Here is a 15821-nt window from a genome sequence, read left to right as displayed (position 1 = left end):
ACATTTTGCATAGAATTATCAAACAGTTCTACTTGTCCACAACTCTATGGCTCCAAGATGTTGGATGGAGGGGCTTTAAAAATCTGCAGTGAACTGAAGTAGTTACCAGGAAGGAAACACAGGAAAATGGCTAGAACTGACAAATAAATCAAAACTAAAGCAACCATTGAATTTCAAAGCCTCTGCTGAATCTCTCATCAGTTCACACTTTTTGTGCCAAAGGCATCCCATACCACTGAACTCCACAACGCAGCAGGGCCAGGGCAGGATTTTACTTTGTTTGCAGAAGGCCCTGAACCCAGCTTGGAGGCAGCAGGGAGTACTGCTTTGGGACATGCTGACTTGAGAGGGCTTGCTAGTGTGTCACCTGCAACAACACGCAAAATCTATACTCGTGGTAATTAATCTGACTTCCCTTAAACAAGCAATTGTATTTTCCAACACCAACCATCAGAATATTTAGTGTTTCCGTCCATTATCCTTGTACTGAATTACTTGCAGTGATTCTTGAAGGCAAGTATAATTAATCCAAGATGTACATATGTTTATATAGTGTCTGAGCTCTGGCTGGTGCTGACAGGTTTATGAGAAGTAAATTATTACTTGTTATAAAAGGATTTATTTTACTTTTTAAAGAGCCCGTCTGGAGGTTTAATCTGATTATTTTTCCCCAGTGCAAGACTACACAGACTATTTTGCTTTCTGTTTGCAACTCTGCTGCTCCTGCTAGCAGGACAAGCATTGAAGCTCCATCATAGTTTCACTAAGGGCATATTCAAGTCACATAGCACTGGGTAGGACAAGCAGAGCGTAGAGAAGAGATCTCAATGTTTGGGAGCACAGACACATGATAAAGATGGGAATAGTTTTCAGATACTAAGAAAGTACTAGGAGAAAATATGATTCTGAAAAATACACGTATTTTGATAGGAATACTGTGGGGAGCAGCTTCATCAGTTACACAAGTCATATCTAATTCCATACTGGGTGCTAAATACACCATGAAGCCAGCGGAAATACATTGCATTGGTCATGCTGCACGAATTAAAAAACGTTATTATAAAGGGGATCAAATTACAGCTGCAAGTGCGTTTCCTAATTTACTTTCTACCATTCTTTTAATGTGGATGCTTGTTATAGTAATAATTTAAAAAGTTATGCAAATTTAGGGCGAAAGAAAGCGTATGATGAACTATATGTATGCAGAGCAGGCAGTTTTAAAATTAACTTGATCACAGACAAGTCTCTTGCATATATGTGCCATCAGTTCCGATGCTCACAAAATAAAAAGGTATATGAAGACATGGGATAAACTGTGGTATAAACCAGCTTGAAAGTGTGCTTCATGTGACCTTGGATGCTTTTTATTTTGTCCGTTGACCTTCAGAAAGAGGCTAAACAAACCTCTGCTGTTTACTTTTCTCTGAAGCTGATTAGTTATGTGTGGACATATAAATATCAGAAGGCTAACACAATGTAGCTCTTCAAAGACTTAACAATATTTACTGATAACACATTTTTTCATAAAAATAACCAGATTTATATCTATAGGCACAAATGAGAGAAAATTATCAACAAACATTAAAAGCTAATACAAGAGCTGACTAATGCCAAAATCAGGCAATTGTCAGGTGGCTGGCTGTTGTGCAAGAGAGTGGGAAAGAAAAGTAAGTGTACTCCTTGGAATTAGACTTTCTCTTTCTTCCTCTGACCCTGGTTGCCAATGCTTTTTTATTCTTTACAGTATTGTTTTTTCATTTTTACAGAATTTTTAAAATTTAATTTTTACCTCTTCACCACCGGTAGTATCTTCAGCACCCAACTGGCAAAGGAAAAGCTCTCCTCAGAAATCTTGATTTTGTGGGGGACTAACCAACTATGGTTTTCTCATCGATCGGAACAACTTCCTTGTAGCAGTTCCATCAGTAGTTAAAGTATATGTGAGATGTGCTCTTGTATTTTTTGAGACCATCAGAAAAATAATATGGTAGGAATGGTAAATTAAAAAGCAGTACCAATTCTCTTTTGAGGAAATGGATACTGCGATTGTTGTGCCTGCTTAAAAAAGAATAAAAAATGAAGACAAACAGCTTCATACGAAATCTCCAGATAAACTGGTGAGATGTGGCAAATCTATCTCCTGTGCTTGTTTTTAATTTGTTCATTTTGTAAAGATGCAAAACACAATCTTACCCTGCATAAAAAATATGGGAGCTGCATTAGCAGGAACATCTTCTACCAGAGAGGCTGGGTGCTGTAGTATGTGCCATGAGATCTCCAACTGGCCTGCCTCACTGAGAATAAAGTCAGTAAAAGCACTGAATGGGGTGTTCTGGGATCCATAGTTGGACTCTCTGTACAACAGCGACAAACAGACTATCTTTGTATGGAAGTGTGGTGAGAACCATCTGGATAAGTGATGGGACCCTTTGGCACATGAGCAAACAAAAGCAAAACACACAATAAATTGCCTCAGCCAGTTCTGGGCTGAAATGTTGTATTTGGAGTACAAGTTGATTTCTGCTCTTTTGTTGTTGAAACAAAAGAATTAAATAAAATATTTACACTGACAACATGCAGCAGCCTCTCTAAGCCAACATCCCTATTGCCCTCGACTCATGTTTGCACAGGCCTATTTTCTTCCAAGACTAGCTTTCCAGCAACGTCAAACCTTAACGGCCGATGGCTCCATGCCACACAGCCAGTCGCCTACCCCTGGGCATCTGCCAAACCTCCCTGGTACATATAAACAGATAACAGCACTACATGTGTAGGTCTTGTACAAAGAATACCAGCAAAAATCTGAGTAAAACACATTTAACAACACATGAATAGGTATCTCCAAAGCTCACACATAAAAGCAGTTAATGAGATGTTTCACTTTTCTGAAATTCTTCATCTTTAATGCTTTAGAACATTCAGTATTAAGCAGGTCAATACTACTGCCACCATTTTACAGATAATGACACTATGGCTTTATATGGCTTTTACCAAGAGGTGCAAAGACAGGCACACTTCTCTTGTGCACACTAGTTTTAAAAATAGTTAAACTTAATTCTGACAGGAAACCAGAGGGGTCAGAGGTCCTAAATGTTATTCCAACCAAGAATAAGATCAAGATTTAGATTCGATCCCATCACGATCAAAGAAAACCCCCTTCTTCCACCCCTGGGGGAGCTCTGAAACACCCTCACAGACAGGGCGAGGGAAGAGAATAAATTAGCATACTGGGTCGCTGATGTGAAATAAAAGGAAAAGCAGCTGTGACAGCCTCCTGCCCCCTGTGTGCGCACCCGCTCGCACCCACCACCAGGCGCTGCCTGATGCGAGGCAGGGGTTTGCAGGAACAAATCCACAGTTGACCTTGACGCCACCCCGGTCAGCTTTGGTCTAATGGCTTGCAAATAACACCCGCCCTCCCCCCTCAGTTCCCAATCTCCATGAACCGGTGCCGAAAGCTTTCCGCCGGGGCAGATGAGCAGGCCCCGGGCGCTTTTCCCACGAGCTGAACCACCTGCACCGGCCCCTCCCCGCCGCTACTTCGCACCCCCCCTCCAGGCTGTGCGGCGGAACCGCTCCCGGGATCCTGTCTCCCGGGATCCTGTCTCCCGGGATCCTGTCTCCCGCTGGTTCCTCCTCCCCTCCCCCTCCGGTCCTTCCCGCTCCCGGTGTACCCCCAGCCCCCCCCCCCCGCCCGGCTCCCGCGCTCGCGCCGCGCCTCGCAGTGACGCACGCGCGCGCACCCCCCCCCCCCAGCTCAGCGCCTGCGCCGCCATTGGGTCCGCGCCCCCTTCCGCGCCTGCGCAGCGGGGACCGCTCCCGTCCCGCGTACCTCCCCCCCAGCCTCCCGGCGCGGCTCGTGTGACCGGAGCGGCGGGAGTCAGTCAGCGCCCGCTCAGGGAGGCCCCGAGCCCGCCACCGCCACAGCCGGCCGCGGACGGGGGGGAGGTGGCGGCGGTGGCCGCCTCCTCGGTTCCCGGCACCATGAGCATCGAGATCCCGCCGGGCCTCACGGAGCTGCTGCAGGGTTACACAGTGGAGGTGCTGCGGCACCGGCCGTCTGACCTGCTCAGCTTCGCCGCCGAGTACTTCGCCCGCCTGCGGGATGCCCGCGACCAGGAGGCGGCCGGCGGCGGCCGCAGGGTGGTCAGCTTCGACGGGGAGCCCATGCAGACCGAGTCCAACGGCGAAGAGGAGCCTGACCGCGGCGACGAGGACTCCGACTCCGACTTCGAGCGTAAGTGGCGGCGGTGGGGGGCTGCCGGTGGGGGGCTGCCCCGTGGGGGTTCGGCCTGCCCGTGGGAGGGGGGGGGTCGTCTGCCCGTGGGGGTTCGGCCGTGTGGGGGGCGTCTGCCTGTGGGGGCGAGGAAGGGCCGGGGGCGGCGGGGTCCTGCCCCCGGGGGAGGGAGGCAGCCCGGAAGGCCGGCCGGGTGCGTCTGCCGCCTCGTCCTCGGTGCCGCTGCCCCGGCCGCCGCTGCTTGGGGCCGCAGGTCGGGTTGCACTGAACGGGGGAGAAGCTCCGGCTGCCGCCTCTTGCGGCACCACAACGGGTTCTGCCGGGCCCCTTCCCCGGGACCGGGATCCTTCCCCCGCGGCTCTGTGCAGGGCTGTGCCCCGGGCAGAGCCGCCCCCTCGGGGCAACCCTTACTCGCCCTGAGGTTACGCCCACAGACTCCAGTAGGAGGCTCTTCCCCAGGGTGGGGTGTCAGAGCAGATGTATAGAGTTGCCCTGTAACAGCCAAAATTGCTCCTGGGGTCTGACCAGAGTTATCACAGTGAATTGAGCATACTGCCAAGCATCTGATATGGAAGACCGTGTGTTATTGTGCAATCTCTTCACTACTTATCTTCACGTTTCTGTCTTTAAATCGTTGTGGACAAGTGTGTTTTTTTTTTTTTAACTGGAGCTGAGGATGTTTATTGCTGCTGTTGCATGTTTAAAGTGGTTAATATAAAGCACTGAAATAACTCTTTAATATGTTACTAAATAGCAAAAATGCAAAACCGCCTGTATACTCCTGTTTATACTGTAGCTCTCAGAGATAGAAAAGACACTTACCTGATCTGGACAATGACATGCCACTTGTGATACTTCCATTTTTATTCTGTCAAAACGTACTGTCTGTGCTGTGCAATGTGCAGTGTTTATAATTTGGACTGTAATTGAGCTACAATGCAAAAAGCTGTTTAAAATGTCTGTGAATGGTACTTCTTGGCACGCCCACAATTTTGTACCTGAAATTACCGAATACTTTCTTATTATTAGAAGGTAACTTCAGGGGAGAGGGAAAGGCAAGAAAAGGTATGCTTTCCCTAAACTTTCAGTGCCCTCATTTGGAGGTCTTGTGCCCTTGACCTATAACGTCAAGATTTCTGACTCTTATTGATAGAGGATCCTCTTTGAGACTGGTTACTGTATGTCACCTTGTGGATGTGGTGTGTTCTTACATGTGTTCTCTGATAAACAGTTTTAAAGAAACAAGAAGAAATTAAACTGTGGAACAAATAATTGGTTTTATTAGGGAAGCATTGAGAGACTGGCTATCGTTGCAGCCCTTTTAGACTGGGAACTTTACAAAGTAAAACCCAGCTTCTGGTCTTGCAAATAAACAACCTATTAAGGACATGGAAGTACGTGAGAGGACAAGAATAAAATGTACAGACAGAATGAATTAAAAAGCAGTTTACAATTACTGTCTAGATTTGAGTGTTTGTTTTTTCTAGTGAGAGAGGTTCTGTTCAGGGCATGAAGAAGAAAAAAGGCGAAAGGTAAAGAGGTGGACACTGGTGGTGACTGGACTGAAGTTAAGGGGGTGTGCAAGCATAAGAACAGATTTATGACAATAATTATAGTTTCTTGTAAAATGTACTATTTTAAAATAAAGTTCCAGTTTGGAAAAATTGGAGTAAATAGTTGGGTGTAATTTTTTAAAATGAGCAATATCTCTGTATATAGCATTTTCCTTTTTAAAAAGGAAAAAATCAAATAAACTATAAACAAACAATCCCATGTCATTTAAAGCAACTTTTCTAATTCTTGATCAGTTTGTCTTGGTTTAGGGTTTGAAAGATCTTATCTAGAGAAGTAAGTGTAAAGTTTTCCTAGTAAATGTTGGCAAGTGTAGCTGAAAGGATCCTCTGAAATTAAATGTTTTCGGATAAAAATCTAAAAACTTGATTGTGGCAAACAAATACAGCTTTATTCAGTGAGGCTGTCCAAAGCAGGAAGGTGCTTCCTTTGCTTCAGGCTTCTGCTATCTATCTATCTATCTATCTATCTATCTATCTATCTATCTATCTATCTATCTATCTATCTATCTATCAGTCAGAGAGAAAATTAAATTAACGAGGCTGGTCAGTGTCACTTGTGCTAGTCAGAGCACTTTAGGCAAGTGGCATTGTCAGTAATGCTGCCTTGCTTCTTATCTCAAAACCCATGCTCTTCCCTCCTTATAGTTTCAGAGATCTGGGAGAGGAAGACTATGTCCTACTCAATGGCAGTCGAGGGTCTCTACAGGGTGGTAGAAATGATTTTTTCTTATGTTGTTTAACATTGTGGGGGCAGTCGACCATGGCTGCATGATTTTTAGATTTCTGTTGTAACTATTACTGTAGAAGGCTTTATTAACAAGAAAATGTTAAGTTAGAGCTTCTGATATATCTGTTCTCTATGAGTTTTATAGATAGGACAATACTTCTGCCTTGTTGTGGAAGACCATATCCTGTGTGCTTATAGACTGCTCAGCATTTAATTACATTTAAGGATAGAGAAAACACACAAAACGGGAAAGTGTTGGATAATCTCACTGGACAGGCCCTAGTACTGTTGACTAAGATTGCATTTTTTCATCCTGGACAGTTTAGGAACAACTACAATTAATTTCACTTTGTTTTCCTAGGTTAAAACTAGTTTGAGTTGCAAAGACAGGTCAAATGTATTTTAAAAATGTTTCCATGTCTGTTTTTAAATAAAGATAAAATTGAGCAGTGGTGGTTTTGTAAGGTATTAAGACAATTTAAAGCTAGTTTAAATAATTAACCTGGCTTTATATGTTAGGAGTGTGAAAGGTGCCTGCACAAGCAGAATATGCTTGTTTTCGTATTTCTACTTCTGGCACAATATTAAATTTGTGTATCTCACTAGACTACACCTGCATGCTGTGAGTTAGAGAACACTTCAGATAACTTATATCTGGTTTTTTATATGCTTTGAATGCATATGGTAATAGAAGCAAGAAATAACTTGAAATCAGAATGAGCTCTTGGCCTTTGGTGTAAACCATGTGGTAAATGTCTTCATGTAGTCATAGTGACACCAGTGGTTCCTTTTCTGCCATAATGGCACTCCATCAATGTGGTGAAAGTTGCTAAAACTAACTGGACTCAAAAAGATTTATATTCTCTGGTGACACCTAAATCTGGAAGTAATTTCTTATGTTTATTCTCTGAACCCTCTGGAGTTTTACCCTTTTTTAATAATTTTTGTATATGGGATCAAAGGATGTCAGGATGTGGCTGTTCAGCAGAGAGTGGAGTGTAAGGAATGTGTGGAAAGAAAATGATGATGATGATGGTGGTGGGAAGCCTCCAGAAACACTTACTAGTGAGCTGTGGCAGAGAACTTACACATATGAAACTTTCCTTGGGCTTTTATTTGATTGGTATAACTGCAAAATTGATAAGTTGATAGGTTGGGAAAAGATGCAAAGTGACAACTTCAGAAAATCAGGCTGAGGATGTCACCAAGGATGGATAGATATTCTTAAAATGTGGCCTTGACTGTGACACTTTAAATTTAACAAGGAGGCTCTGAATGGATGTGTTAAGGCTGTGAAATTAAAGCCACAGAGGTGGTCTGTCCGCTGTTTGAGACTGAGTCATGGCTTTGGGAAACCTTCTGTTGCAAGTGGCACATCTGAAGGAAGGCAGGCAGCTTTCCTTCTCTGTCAGTTTAGGCAACTGCACAAAGGTATAAGATGCTGCACTGTTAACTTTCCATTCCATGTCTCCTTCTTTGTAGTAGTAACCAGTTAATTCAAAAGCCACCTGTGTTTATTCTCAGAGATTATAAATATAAGAGTGGAACTAAAATATTTTTTTGATTATATACTCACTTGAGCAACTCGGATGTTTTAACTACTGACAAGAATTCTAGTGCAAATCAAATTTTTCCTTCCTAGGGTTTCTCCTTGATATTGAAGGAAAGATTGTGTGCTTTTCTGCTGTTCCCTGAGCAAAAGAGAACTTCTTCCTATATTGCTTTTGAAATAATCCTCTTTAGTATGCTCTATTGCTATGAAGGGAAGTGGTGCATATGTATCTGAATGAACAGGTGAAAAGATCCTGTTTAGTTCTGCACTGGACTTCTCAATTAAAATTCAAGGACTTGCTAAGTGTCATCTTCAAAACATCAATAGCGTATCGGTGCAGAAAGGAGCAGGGAAATGCACTTTTGCACCATTACATTTTGGATGTGATACAGGATAAGAGTTCAGTCCACCTTTGAAATCTTTATCTTTTTTTTAACACAAGTTAATATTAAGGAGTTTTGGATTATTTGCTTCTCTTCTTACTCTTAAGCATTATTTGTTTGTGCTTTCTTATTCTGTACTTGGCTGATATGTCCTGTGGAATTCCTCAGGAATTACTGTGTTATATCAATCACAAAGCATTTACGCTCTGTCTACATCAGTTTACAGGTCAGGCATAACTCCTTGCTGTTTTCCTGAAATAATTCTAAGAAAGTTATTGAATCATAGAAGTCAGATGATGTTAAGACTTTTGAAGGATAGAATAAAGAGACTAGTGGTCCTTCTGAAGAATAGTGTTCAAGTTTTCAGATGTAATTCAGATTCAGGGGTTATTGGAAGTCTTCTGTGAGATACTGTCACCTTTAAAATGAAGTACTTTTAACTTTTTAGTAGTACTTTCACCTACCTACTTCCTCCATAATTGTTAATTTACTGGGAATAAAGCACAGTAGATCTCCTCTGTGGTTTTTTTGTCCTTAAGGTTAAAAGAGCCTCTCCTTGCAGAACATCTTTTTTTACTGTATTATGGCATTGTATGATGCAAATTCAGTTCAAAGAATAGCTACTGTATTTAAAATCTAGGTAGCACAGTGGGCACTTTCATAATCTGGTAATTACTAGTGCTACATCTTTTTTTTTTTTCCTTTGAAATTTGTTTGACTGTCTCAGGTGGCTTAATAGTAATTATAACAAAGGTGTTTTGTGCTCTACTTAAGCAGGCTCTAGATTTTTAGGGAGGTGGAGGAAGAAGTTCTAGCAACCTGAAGGTGTAGAAGAAGCTTTAGTTTTATTCTTTGATCTTCATCAATAACATGAAATCAATTATAGAGCAAAGTATTAGCGATGCATCCATGTTGATAATGTTTTAATAGGAATATCTCTACATTTAATTTTCTGATTTTATAGGTTTTGGCAGCATAGTATCTTGAATGTGTTTAACATTAAAAAATACTGAGTGAAAGACTACCATTGTGCAGCTGCTATACTTGCACATCTTTGCTTTTTGCAGAGACAGTTCTCACTGACTTAAATCTGAAGGATTAAATACAGTAACTGCTGTTAGTACTAATGGAACTTCACTCCCTATATTTATCTCGTTCACACAGGGGAACTTGGGAAATAAACCAAGTATTAAGGAAGACTGATTTCACTTCTTGTTAGTTATTTGAACAAAATATCTAAAGCTTTTTTCTGGATGTCTTTTTGCTTCTGTATTTGCTTATCATAAAAGACTTGCTTTTCAGTGTTTGTTCTTAAGATTGTACTTAACCTATTACAAGATTAGACTAGGATTGTTTTTAACTAAGTGATGTAGTTCTAAGGAAGTCACCATTTGTATCTCAATGGAGCCTGAAGGAAGGTTTCATCAGTAATCTTCAGTACAAATGAAAATGTAATTAAAATACAGGTGTAATACATCATTCTTACCTGAGGTAGTAAAAGAACTGAAAGTATGAAGTGACGGAATAAAAGCTGCTGGCTGGCTGAGAAAGAGTTATAGATGAGTTCACTGAAATTGGCAGACAACACTGGATAATGTTAGATGTATATTGATTTGCATCAGGGAGGAGGAATTTCTATGTTAATTTTAAAAGATACATTTCTTGCAATTTTGACATTGTGTGCTTACAGTATTATTTGTAGCATCCTGTCATCAGAACTGTTATTCCTGTAGCATCTATGAGGCAGTCCTTAAAATCTCTTGAGAAAGAGATCCTTTTATTGCAGTTTGCTCTCAGGGGCTTGACATAATCATTCTGCTTTCCTTAAGTAATCTGTACATCCTAGAATGTGAGGAAGCAAGCAGTACTTTAAATTTCTTTTAAATTCATATTTGTGATCTGTTGCATGCTGGTAACTTCTCACTTAACTGTTAAGCTTGTTATTTCCTAAAGAGCTTCTGATACTAGCTATAACTCTATAGATAAATTAAATTCTAGACTCAGTTTCTCCTCTTTCAGGATCCTGCTATTACTTTGGGCAAATAGAAATTGCATTACTCTGTCTACTAGCCTCTAAAAAGATCATAACGAACTATAAAGGAAGTGGATAACTAGCCTTTGTAAATTGTTGCTGGATTCTTAAAAGCTTGTTTTTCCATGTTGAAAAACTTTGTTGTAAGAAAGATTGTATGAAACTTCTAACACTGGATTCTTCTAGCTGGTTCTAAAATGAAGCTAAAGGAAATTATTTTATTGCAATACTAGGTGTTGTACCGAATACTAGCTTCTTTTTAACTGTGCTATTTTTTCACTTCATAAACTAATATTAGAGCGCTGAGGCAATTCTGTTAGTGTTGCAGGCTGCCATCTTCCCTCTTTGCTAATACTGAAGTTCAGTTGCACCCTGTTATCTAAAAAGACAATGGAGATCTCGGGGAAGAGGAGGAGACAACACTGAACAAGTTTGCTTCTAATTATTCACCCGTCAGTCATTAAAAAGCATTAATGCTTAACAAAGAGCAGTTGCTCATTATTCAAATGAAGACTGGATGTGTAGCCAAGATGAGCTATCAGTGTTTCTCACTGGCTTTAGCATTTTCAGCTTCATGAATGATCATTCATATTTTTTTGTGAAAGAAGAGGGAGACAATGACAAATATAACTCTAACAAACATACTGGTTCCTCTTTTAGAGGGATGTTATTCTTGTCTCTCTAACAGTCCTTTAGATTCCTTTAGATATGCAGCTGCACTTGCATCTTTGTGGTCCATGTCTAGCTTTGCATCGGTACTTGCTTGGTATGTAACGATTGTTTGGTGGTTTTTGATACACCAAGATTCTTTGATTCACATAGGTTTAGTTTTTTTTTCCTGAGGTGCTGTTAGTTGCATGGCAAATGATGTGTACTCTTCTCCACTCTGCATTTTTAGTATCTTTCTGCATCACTATAATACAAAACAGACAAGGTAAATCATAAATCATAAGAACATTGGTTAGAAAAATAACTAGTGGGGAATTTGAGAAATCTGAGTGTAGATGAAACACCAATATATAAAGGACTCTTGCACCGAGATACTAATTGTACTAAAGGGTGTGTGCTTATGAGATCCTTTAATGCAAAAGGATCCTTTTCTTATGAAAGTACAGATCTGAAAAGGGACTGTCAGGAGGAAACTCTAGATATCTGTTACAAAGAACAAGCAGCTGCTCTGTGGTCATTTGTGTTTTGTGAGTGAGGTTGTAAAATTGTGGTGTTCATGGCAGTGTTCTCTGTGTGCTTTAATGGGTAGGAAATAGGAGGTTTAGAAGAAAGCAAGCCTGTCTTACAGTTATACTGCTAGGATTTGGCCTCTGTTTTGTAAATATACAATAAGCTATGTATTATAATACCCAGCATTATATTAGTAGCAGTTTTGTCCATCCTGGGACATTTATTTTCTATGTAGAAACGGCAAATGACGAGTATTGGCAATTCTGCTCTGCATATAGACTTGAAAATTCCCTTTAGGGAAGAAGACATCTCCATGAACAGCCTGCCGTCAAGGCATGTGGGAGGGACTGCAGGTATTCCTTCTGTAGCACTGCTTTTATGATAATTTAAAAACAACCAAATCAAACAAACTTGTTCTTTATTTTTCTGAAAAATATTAAGCCACTTTCTGTTCCCTCCTTCTGTTAACTTTCTGAGGGGGGCTTGAATGGCTTTTCTTCTCCTCAGAAATGGTATATAGCCTGCAGGAACTCAGTTTCCAACTGGCGTGATGTCAGATTTCATTCTGAGGTCATCTTAAATAAGTCTGGAACCCTGCACTCCTTTTTGGGTGTTGGTGGAGTCTAAACCAAGATGGTCCATGATCCAGGCCTTACCAACAAAACTGAGCAATTTGCCACAAAATTTCTCTGTAAACTGTTGTGTGAAGGGGAAATAGGATTGTAGGTTGGAGATTAAAAATGGGGGATGTGTTTCCCCTTTTCAACAGGAAAAAAAGGAAGACCTGGGGAACTATAGGCCAGTCAGTCTCACCTCTAAGCCTGGTGAGATCATGGAGCAGATCCTTCTGGAAACTGTGCTAAGGCACATGGAAAATAAGGTGGTCATTGGTGACAGCCAGCATGGCTTCACTAAGGGCAAATAGTGCCTGACAAATTTGGTGGCTGCCTACGATGGGGTTACAGCGTTGCTGGATAAGGGAGGAGCAACATACATCATCTACCTGGACCGGTGCTGTTTAACATCTTTGTTGGTGACATGGACAGTGGATTGAGTGCACCCTCAGCTAGTTTGCCAATGATACCAGACTGTGTGGTGCAGTTGGCACACTGGAGGGGAGGGATGCTATCCAGAGGGACCTTGACAGGCTTGAGAGGTAGGTTCATGTGAACCTCATGAAGTTCAACAAGGCCAAGTACTAGGTCCTGCACATGGGTAGGGGCAGTTCCAAGCACAAATACAGGCTGGGCAGAGAATGGATTGAGAGCAGCCCTGAGGGGAAGGACTTGGGGTGTTGGTTGACAAGAAGCTCAACATGACCTGGCAATGTGCACTTAACATCCCAGAAAGCCAACCATGTCCTGGGCTGCATCAAAAGAAGCATGACCAGCAGGTTGAGGGAGGTGATTCTCCCTCTCTACCACGCTCTCGGGAGATGCCAACTGGAGTCCTGCGTGCAGCTCTGGGCCCCCCACAATAAGAAGGACATAGATCTGTTGGAGGGTGTCCAGAGGAGGGCCATGAAGATGACCAGAGAACTGGAGTACCTCTCCTATGAAGACAGGCTGAGAGAGTTGGGGTTGTTCAGCATGGAGAAGAGCAGGCTCTGCAGAGACCTTATAGCAGCCTTCCAGTACCTGAAGGGGGCCTATAAGAAAGCTGGAGAGGGTCTTTTTACAAGGGCATGTAGTGATAGGACAAGGGGTGATGGCTTTAAACTGAAAGAGGGTAGATCTAGATTAGATACAAGGAAGAAATGCTTCACAGTGAGGGCGATGAGGTGCAGGAACAGGTTGCCCAGAGAAGTTGTGGATGCCCTATCCCTGGAAGTGTTCAAGGCTGGGCTGGATGGGGCTTTGAGCATGTGGTCTAGTTGAAGGTGTTCCTGCCCATGGCAGGGGGGTTGGAACTAGATGGTCTTTAAGGTCCCTTCTAACCCAAACAATTCTGTGATGATTCTATGAAGCAATGTTTTTGGTAAAAAGATTCTGCCATTGGTAACTCTTCCCTTTGAATCTGTGTGGTATGCAGTGAAGGATTGCAAAGCTTAAAGTACTGCTTCTCTTGTTGCAGAGCATTCTAAAAACAGGTATGGAGCTTGTGTGGGGTGTGAACTGTGTGTTTTTTAGATGAGGGTTGAGAAACTACTCTGTAGTTTTCCTATGTATTTTTGAGTAAGTCCTAGTGCCAAGTTCCTTGTTCTCAGTGATTGTATATTGACAGACTGTTATAAAGCAGGATGTCACAATGGCCCTTCATTTCCATTTTGGTTCTTCCTCCCTTGGGATAGCATATTGTTTTCTGCTTCCTATTGAGAAAACTGTATTCTATAGAAGAGATTTTAAGAAAATAAAAATACAAATATTTGTGTGGTTTTTTCCTGTTGGGGCTCCAGTAAACACTGCCATTTCTGTGGCAACACTTAGGCTAATCCTGATCATTCACAAAGAATTGCTTCCTCAAGGACATACCCCAGTGTAAGGAACTGCTCCATCTCAGGTTGTCATGGATATGGGGAGTATCTCTCCCTGAAAGATGTCTAATGGACAGCCCTGGAATGAAGATTCAAAGATGATGGAGTTTCTTCTTTTTTTTAAAAAAAACCTAATCGTTTTGAAACAGTTTAACAGTGTTATCATTTAATGTTACCAATGTTTCTGATTATAATTCATAAGTATTTGTGAGACTCAAAGCTTTCTCAGGGATAAGTTATGAAAGATGGCTCATTAAAACAGATTGATTTTCAGTCTTCTGTCTTTGACACCTTTGGGGAAGGGTTGGGGAAGATCTCAAAAGTATTCTTGTTCTAAAATGCTAAAACTTAATACTATTCAGAGTGGTGATGTTACTTTGAATACTTCAGTTTCTCAAGCATATAGAAATTAAACATCACTGGATGAAATTTGTATAATGATTTTAATTCTAATTTTGAGATTGTGTACCTTTATGATAAACAGCCATAAACGGGGCTTCGGTTTCTCTTGTATTCTGTATATGCATCTCTCATATCCCTGTGAAGTAATTTTAATTTCTTGCTGCTGAAACATCTAATTATTAAGTGTTGAGCCTTGTGTCACACGACAAATCAATATAACTACATATGATGTGTTCTAGTTTTGTTAGTGTTGTTGGGGTTTTTTTCCCAACTTTTCATAGCTTTTGCATGCAGACACTTTTCATAGCTAAAAGATTTGTGATGCGTACCATTTGTTTTGAAGTAGTATGTAACAGTGACTGTGGGGAGCTTTATACTAGGAGTTCTGCTACTAAAAATCAGTTCATCTGGAAGCTGAACCATGTAGTACTTGCCACCTGCTACAGCTCACTTTGGTCAGGGAATTTCTTTTTGTACTGGCATATTTATGTTAGGATGAATGCTAACTTGTGCTCTCTTGCAGGGACTTCAAACATTCACGAGCATAAAAGAGGATTTTCCCTGGTCTGGGGAGAACACACAGATATTTACTATTATACCTTCTTAGGAAACAGGATAAATCTGTCTGTCTTCACCCTTCCTCTTTCCCCAAAATCCCCTTCCTGTGAAAACGCACAGGATGCAATTACTGGAACTGTGTGTGCGTGAGTGTGTGTGTGGGGTTGTCTGTCAAAATACTTTTTAACATGGAGATTATTCTTTCTACAGTTATGTTTTGAGTAAGCTTTGCTGAATGTTGACTTAATATTGTTAGAAGCATAAATCTGAATTAAGAAAAGCTAGAAAATACATTATTTTGAGGTGTGGTACAGAAGTTATTTTGCTCATAATTTTGTTGTGTATCACAACCTGAAGGTAGTCCAGATAAGAAGTTTTAACTTTTTTAAATTTTAAGACATGTATTTACAATCTACTCATTTTTTTTATACTTTTGGTAACAGTTCCTTTTAGTAAACAATTATATCTGAATGGAACAAGATTCACTTGTGAATTATTGATGAATATAACTGTACTGGTAATGAAGTGTTATTTCATGTTATATACACATAGAGTCACAGAATTGCTGGAGATGTTAGTAATACTTCTGCAGAATCTATGAAACTCTTCCGTACCTTCTATCTCATCACTTTGTTCTACCCTTCAGTCTGCTGGCTGTCATCCTCCCTCAGAGCTGAGGCTGTGCTACCTGCTGCGGTGGTGTG

General features: G+C 41.3%; 1 protein-coding gene across 1 annotated transcript in view; it reads left to right on the top strand.

The window, feature by feature from the left end:
- The first annotated feature begins 3785 nt into the window (after nucleotides 1-3785).
- Nucleotides 3786-15821, top strand: part of PRKAR2A (protein kinase cAMP-dependent type II regulatory subunit alpha) — a 68690-nt gene continuing 56654 nt past the window's right edge. The window contains exon 1 of the mRNA XM_064453618.1: nucleotides 3786-4237. Coding sequence (XP_064309688.1) covers nucleotides 3985-4237 — 253 coding nt within the window. The 5' untranslated portion in view covers nucleotides 3786-3984. The remainder of the gene's footprint in view (nucleotides 4238-15821) is intronic.

The sequence above is a fragment of the Phalacrocorax carbo genome, chromosome 6 (assembly GCF_963921805.1).
Source record: "Phalacrocorax carbo chromosome 6, bPhaCar2.1, whole genome shotgun sequence".
Taxonomy (NCBI): Eukaryota; Metazoa; Chordata; class Aves; order Suliformes; family Phalacrocoracidae; genus Phalacrocorax; species Phalacrocorax carbo.
Note: the sequence above shows the minus strand (reverse complement) of the source record. Positions and strands in the feature narration are given on the sequence as shown.